Raw genomic sequence first — 8269 nt, forward strand, 5'->3', positions numbered from 1 at the left:
TGCAAGGAGTCTGGTACAGTAAATAATGGAATGTAATTTCGTGTACGGATATAACGAAAATCAACTACAATGATTCTGTACTTGGATTTCATGCAATGGCTCTTCGAGGCTAATTTAGTCTCGACGAGTATAATACCTCTTTGAGGAAGACAATCAAAAATGTTACGCGGTAACATTGTCCTTGTTATTTATAATCGTACGATATTTTAAGCTGAACACAATACTACTGGCACACGTGCATCCAAATGTGTACCATAGATGAATTCTTATGGATCGTAAATGAATCTCAAATGCAACTACATCTGTGTGTGTGTATTGTAAATTTAAATGGCATAATCTTGTTATTTAATTTATATTATTTAAATGGTCGTTAAAGGGTGTATGCAAATTCGAACAAGTACATAATAGTGTGATTGATGAATATTCAATAAGCATTAGCCATTAAATTTTTTAAGAGGTTGTGTGCGATCATTCATATTGTTTCTGAGTTGTTTTTTTATTTTTTGACGGGGTTGTCGTGCATTCTTCCCTTCGATCTGGAGACTGAGCTCAATGATAAGTCATTTATAATTAATACCTATTGTTGATATTTGCTATTGCTTTATTTATTTCGTGGCGCACATTTTTATTATAACGCTTAAGATTCTCTCGCGCCAAATATTTTTGATTAGAGCTTACCGCAACGATGTTCTTGTGATATACTGTATGTATATTTTAGTGTTTTGTTTGTCTTAAATATTTTTGATCTTTGGTAAATAATTGCTCTTTTTCCTATTTACAAATAATTTTTTTAAAGCTATTCAGATAATAGTAAAATTACGGAATTATATTTTTGACAGTGTCAAATAATTCTAAGTCTTCGTTTTATTTTATTCAATTTTCTTGTAAAATAATCTATCAGAGCTAATGTTTGAATATATTGTGATTTATAATGTAAGACTCTAAAGTAGAAGCGAAATCGCCCAATTGATGAATAACTAAATAGAGACAATTTTTAATCTCAAATACTTCGTACTAGTTTCAAAAAGATATTAAATTATTTATTAGTGATAATAAATTGACAGATATAATATAATTTATTAACTTATTTCCGCTCAAACAAACGCATTAGCTAACATTTTATACATTGATATGTATATTTATTTTTCGATCTCGAAGAATAAATGAACATGCTTAAGGGAGATAATGGTTCATTGATGGAATTGAAAATGAGTATAAGAAGTTATATATTATATTGACAAATATTGCCATAGTTGTATATTTATTTAAGTTAAATATTTTACAGATAAGGAAATTGCAATACTTTTATTCTCTGTAGCAATTTTCTGCCAACTATACTTGGAATTGTTGCATTTTTACTCAGTTTTAAAATATGGTACTGCATATGATTAAAGTAATCTTATATATAAAATATATCCATTGACAGTTGTACTTGAAACTTTAACAATTCAGTCGTTGCAATTTATGGAAAATGCATTTTTTATATTACTGATCTTCCATAGGTTGTTTCCATTACATTTTTAATGGTGAACAATGAAACTTATTTACTGGGTGTGTTGAATAATATAGAGAAAGTACAGAGATGTATATTCAAAGATTATAATTGATTTATTTCTTATATACCAAGGGGAGTTTTGTTCGTCTTAACTTACGAAAAATTCTTGATTGATCATTACATTTAGTCATGAGAGCGTGTATATAAATTGATGTGTTTGATGTATAATATAAATGTCCATGTACGTATAGGCGTATCGATGTTTTTAGCGATTGCTAAGAATTGTTTTGTCAGATTAATAATAACATTCTATCTAATAATCCATTCCAAATAATTGATTTTTCATGAAACAATTGGTACATTGAGCAATAGTATAGTATAATCCTTTAAAAATTACTATCTATTGTTGGTAATATGTATAATATTTTAAAGGTTTATTTGTCATGAATAAACACATTTTATTGTTAAATTTTATTGGATTGTGCAACATACGATTATTGTGATTCTGCTTTATTTTGGTAAAACTCCAGTCTTAAAATTTATGTTTTTACAGAGCAAATGACGCTTGGTAAACAATATATTCCGACAAATCTTTAAGAACAGCAATAAATGTTACGATAAAAACAAAAAAATAATTATGTTCAAAGATAGTTCCTTAAACCAGTATAGTCCATAGTCAATTGTGGAACTGTTTATTCAGGTTCATTTACTTTACGCTTTATCGAGCTTGTCAAAATATCTACAAAGATTATATAATAAAGCATAAATAGATCAATAAATGTGTATTTAAATTTAAGATATTGGTACGAATATACTAATACAATGAGTGTTATTGTTGTTGTTGATGTTATTACTTGTAACGTAGTAGCGCAGCCATAATCATTGTATGTGTTAACATAACGTAAGGTAAAATTTGTTTTTAGTGCACGATATTTTTCTCTCTTTTTTGTATTAAAATATTGTTTATTTTTGTTCAGATTGCGTGGATAGAGACAATACATTTTTATTTTGTCTCGTGCTTTATATATAATCGTCTAGGCATCGATCTTGAAAGTACAGACATTTTTCTGACTATTGAATATTGTTGTATAAAATTACAGATTTGCTTTTAGCCCCTTAGCTGTCAGTTTCAAAGATCTTTGTCTTGGGACTTGACCAAATCTTTAACGCTGATAATTAAGGAGTTAAATGATAATATATTAAACCTGCTTTTCTTTGTTCAGGACGAGCAGCAGTATCAGCACTAATCGAAATAATAGGCCTATTTGTACAAACGTACTTGTTAACGCTCATTCACAAGCGAATGGTTCATTTAGCATTTAAATTTTTATGTATTGCTTGTGGCTAACGTACACATGGAAGCTACTGAGCTAGTTAAGGAAAGTTATTTCGCTATTATATTGAAAAAAGTCAGATGAGAATGTCAAATATAATTAATTGAATATGTATCGATAATTTGCATGAATTAAAGAAGAAAATCATAAAAATACTTCACATACCGTGTATGTATATTTACAGTTAATGTTGAGCATTTTTAAATATCAATTAACTATATAAATGAATGCAAGTGTATATAGATAATAGAATGTTATAAATAATCCACGCAATTTGTACATTCGTGCGTGTTATCTCTGGAAATGGTAGCTACCTGTGGTACAAGAATATAAACATTTGTAATTTACATTGTATAAGAGTTATGTGTAGTTTGGAACGGCCTACTATGATCATACACAGATCTGGCTCAGTTTTTAGAATCTATTGCACTATTAAGCTAGATGCACTGAAACCTAATACTCTTGAGCGTTTGTAAAGTTAAACTGTCTCAGTCCATAACCATACTTTTGTGTTCATTTTTCTTGAAATCCTTCCTATGATTTACACAAAATTGTGCAATGGAGTCTCAAAACAGTGTTTATACTTTAAGTTAAAACATTCTTATATTCCATTTTTCTCATTGTATTTTTCCTTTCGATCTTTTCAAACAAATTTCTCCCAAAATGATGTTTATTAACTAACAGAAATAGTTTCTGCCTGTATATTCCCTTCAGCCTTTCACTTAAAAAAAAAAATAAATATAAAAGAAGAAAGTATAAGCTTTTCGTTAGAATTTTGAAAGAATCTCACAATTTAAAAAAATTTTATTTCATTAAAAAAAATGTATATTCTCTTTGATCGGTTCCTTTCAAAATAGATAGTTAAATTCATATCTTTGTATCAACATTTATAAGCGGTGATAAACATATTATTATCACGCAAGAGGTACGACAAAAGTATAGCTAATTTTTAATTATGTCAAAACTCTTTAAAATACACATACAATCTGTTTGAAAATATATGTACCTTGAATATTCAAAAGAGACATTTGTTTAGTGATCTTATTATTATTACACTGTACAATGTTATATGACATTATTCGACCATTATTTGGTTTAGCAAGAATGGCTATTTTAAGAACCTTTGAGTAATTTCGTCTTCCCATATAGTGTATTAAACTTATCTAATAATACATATTGTATATACATACGTAAGCAAATTACTTCATTGTTTTGTTCATCTATTTTTCTTTAAATATACCAGTTAGCAAAATTAGTATCAAAATAACAACTGCTTCTGCTACTTGGTTACTCGTCTTTTATGTCACTTCATCAAAAAATAATATTTTTCATATAACTATTGTATTTTAATATTTAAATCCAGTTTCTCCTCTTTCCCGTTTACTTTTGCAGATTAGACACAACGATACTAGAATTAACAATCAATTTTTAATATTACATATCGTTTTATGATTGAAGTTATTAGTGAGAAGTCACTTTTATTTTGTCAGTATGTAGAGCATTTCAACTGCCTATCGTGAAACAATCATGTATAATGAGTTCATCAAAGAAACTCATGTTTTTTTAACCCTCATGCAGCTATTTCAAAAATTAAATTAAACACTTGTTAGTCGTAGTAAGCTTTTTAACATTATGATATAATTCATTTATTACAGATATATCAGAATTTTATAATGCAATTTTGTTGATATTAAAATAAAAGAATACAGTTAATTTAACAAACGCTATAAATAAACTTACTCTTCTGAAAGTACATTGAACTTAAAATTTAAGTGGATAATAATTCTTGGTCTATCTTTTAGTTTAAGCTTTAATTTTAACGAAACATTATCTTTGATTCACGCGTGCCTTGCTCTTTTCACTTCAACTTTTGTCCTATCAAAATTTATCTTTCCTCTATAGTAATGTTATTTATTTTTAAATGTATCCTTTTCCAACAAAAGTATAACGTAATAAATGAATTAATAATAATAAGTTTAAATAAGAGATATTGATGTAATTATTACTTTATAGTGGTTTTTAAGATTAATCTTTAAGTATTTGACGAGCTATAATAAATATGCATAATTTCTTATATCATAAGAAATAAAAGCTATCGGTTTTAAGAAAATGATAATAACTAGTCAATCACACAGAACCATAATGTCAATAAAGTACTTTTTAGGGGATAAATAAACTTTATTGTAAACTTAGTAATTACAGTGCTTTTAAATTTGCAGAAGAAATCTATTTCGTAATATATTTAAGCACAAAGTCATTAATTTAGTGGTTGAAATCTGCAAAAGTTTGATTTACGTTACATATGATTGGATATAATTTCAATAGGCCTTATGCTTGTTGTCAGTTATTATTAATAAAAATGTTTAAACAGCCAATGATTAATCTATATAGAAGAATAGCACAGACTTAATCCTTCCTCTCACAGGAAAAGAAATAATTAATTATACTCTTCCTTCAATATATTGTTTAGTGTTGATTGATTCTGCCGTTTTTATGGAAGCAAGGATAGCTTGTGAGAGGTATCAATAAAACGAAGCTCCATTAAGCCATAAACTCTTGAAACATTTCTTTGTCAACGTCTATAACATTAATGATATCATATACATCATTCGATCACAAACGAATATCGAGATGTGTATAAGCAATACTAAAATTGGATTGATTTTTATCAAAATTAAAAAAAATCGCAATTTTTAAACATTCATTGCGTTACGATCAAAGTGGACGCAATTTTTTGCTTTCTATTTAAAAAAAAGTTGCATACTTTCATCAGTATGGTAGATGTTACCGCGCCAGCAATATCAATAAATATTACTGAAATCATGATACCCTTACGCTAATATCTTTTCTTGTCATATAGCACAGTAAGACTATATCAAGTCTCAAAACATCGTCCGCATGTCGAAATAATCGAGATGTCGAGACAGTGTACTGCGCGATTTAAAAACACACACAAACCTGAATGTTTTTCAAATGAAATTGAAATATATAGGTATTGTTACCCAAATTGTGGTTAACTGAAGTAACACAAGCCCACATACTTGTACGATGATCTAAGAGTAATAAAGGTATTTAACTAATGTCTGTACTGTATTGTAAAATAAAAGACATAGTGTACAATAAAAATTAGTGTTGTAGAAATTCTTGTATTTCCAATTATTTGTCGAACTTTTATTTTTCTCCTTTTACTTAATGCTAACATTGCTGTTATTTTAATTCAGATTATATTTAGTAAGATAAATTATTACTAACAAAGGAAATTGATTCTGAGACCAATTAAGCTAATTTACAACTATTTAATTTTGCACAGCAATAAGCATACTTTTATTTATTTTAGAGAGGTGTGTATTTATATTAATTTTAAACCAAGAAGAAAAGATTATTTCCCGATTATTACAATTATCTCAACCTACGTTAACACGTTAACGATACTGCTTAAAATACAGTCATCTTAAAGTTAAATTTTAATTTATAACAAATATGTATTTTATTATATTAAAAATATTCTTATCAATACGATATTAAAGGCTTTTCAACAAACGCTACGAGTAAAGAATATCTATCCAAAATACTATATTCCTCTTGGCCTCCAGAGTTTTTGTTAGCAAAAAGTATCTTTTGGCTTACAACTTCGCGTAAAGTTACATCCTCAAATTCTTGCTTAAGATTGTCCGGTACTCTTGATATGAATGGATTTACTGCGAGTGTATGACCTGCAAACATAGTTCTTCTTCTTATTAAAAATACAAACAAATTTAAGAGATTTAGGAATTAAGCGAGACTTACTTTTCAAGATTTGCATATTTTGGTAAACAAAGCTTTTATCTCGCCTGCTGCAATGCAAAATGTGAAAACCAACGTCTGCTAGGATCTTTCGTAATACAGCTCTGGAGTCGTCGCATCGATGGAAATACGGTATATACTTGTATGCATCCTATTATTAAGGGGTAGTGGTAGTAATTGCTATATATTTTTAATTAGTAGAGATAATCTATCTTACCTTCATGTACGGTTGATAGCGAGGATTTTCATGTAATCTGACGTATGCGTCAAATCCATCATTATAGCCGAGAAACATGAGGAGTGCCTTTCCACCTGGGCGGAGCAGCTTATAAATATTTTCAAATGCAAGCCTGAATGAATGAGCTTGGTTAATGGAAAATGTTTTAAGGATTTTCTAATTTTTCCTAAATATATATATATATATATATATATATGTTTGTATACCATGAATTTTGGCACCAATGCAAACAGTAAAATGACAAAGCATTGTCATATTGATTAAGTTCCTCATTCGGTAGCTCAGGTGTCTCGATATCTAAATATTTAAATGACAGACATTTTTCTTCGCGATATTTCCAGTTTGCGTAGTCCAGCATGGATCTTGAAATATCTACACCTATGAAAAGGAACGATCGATGCAGCGATGAGTGTTCTAATAAAACGTAAGAAAAAATCATTTTCTCAAAACTTACCAATCACTTCCGTTTCTTGTGGAAGATTTCGAAGTATCAGTTCTTTGGTAACATTGCCGGGACCGCAACCAATATCGATACACCTTCCTTTCATCTTAGCCATGTCACTACTGAATTCCTCTATTATGTCAGAAGCATCGCGATATTGCAGCTTGTGCGCGTTAATATAAGCTTCTACGTTATCCATTGTGTCAAGGTTTGAGTTTTTAGCTTCATTTACGAGTAAATAAAATACAAAAATTCAGACTTTTTACTATACCGTAGTCGTTGCAAGGCTTACGATTTTTCATTTAAAGAATTTTTTTAAAATTGATATATATGTACTTACGATTTGTGTAGATATTATCAAGAAAGGGGTAAGTTGTTTTTAGTCTCTTCGAAAATTGCAGATTTCTAGGACGAGGGTCTCCGTGAAGAGAATATTGCTGCAGGATGCTTAAAAGCGGATGTTACGGGAAATGGTCCCGAGGTGGGTACAACAGTACACGAAACTAAATAAAAGTATATACAGAACTCGTGTACGCGGTAGTCCAATGCACGCGGGCCAATCTTCAACTGGTGACTTTTCGACCTGTCTTTGGTATTTATATTCGGTGACTCGTACAAATCACTTTCCGGTTCTCTCAGTAACCCTGTCTTCCTCTTTATAATTTTTTCTCGTCACCCCCCCCCCCCTTCCTTCTAGACTCCCTCCTATGTCCGTGCCTATCTCAATATTCGATTTGTTCGTCTTCTCTTTTTTCTCCTTACGTTTCTCTACCTAGATTCTATTGGTTTGGGGGTTCAATGACCGAAGGGTGCATCGAACTTTCTTTCTTTCTCTTTCTTTCCTTATTTCTCTCGATTGTCAAAAAAGTCTCCCTCCTTCTTCGCTCCTCTCCGGTGAATGAGTGGGAGCTCATTTTATCCCCCGTCACGATTAAAAAACTTAGAGCGTTATCATGAATGAAAAAAGAATCTCAAAA

The 8269-nt window shown here is 29.7% G+C and overlaps 1 protein-coding gene across 1 annotated transcript; it reads right to left on the reverse strand.

The window, feature by feature from the left end:
- Positions 1-2484: 2484 nt before the first annotated feature.
- Positions 2485-7960, reverse strand: jhamt (juvenile hormone acid methyltransferase). Its single transcript, XM_066745198.1, has 6 exons — positions 7633-7960; positions 7305-7514; positions 7057-7228; positions 6830-6962; positions 6616-6763; positions 2485-6542 (listed from the first exon to the last, which is right to left on the reverse strand). The coding sequence occupies exons 2-6, from the start codon at positions 7489-7491 to the stop codon at positions 6340-6342; spliced, it is 843 nt and encodes a 280-aa protein (XP_066601295.1). The 5' UTR covers positions 7492-7514; positions 7633-7960; the 3' UTR covers positions 2485-6339.
- Positions 7961-8269: the final 309 nt, after the last annotated feature.

This window comes from Prorops nasuta, unplaced genomic scaffold (assembly GCF_024137725.1).
Source record: "Prorops nasuta isolate Cenicafe-Biocafe unplaced genomic scaffold, Cenicafe_Pnas_1.2 PNAS00059, whole genome shotgun sequence".
Taxonomy (NCBI): domain Eukaryota; kingdom Metazoa; phylum Arthropoda; class Insecta; order Hymenoptera; family Bethylidae; genus Prorops; species Prorops nasuta.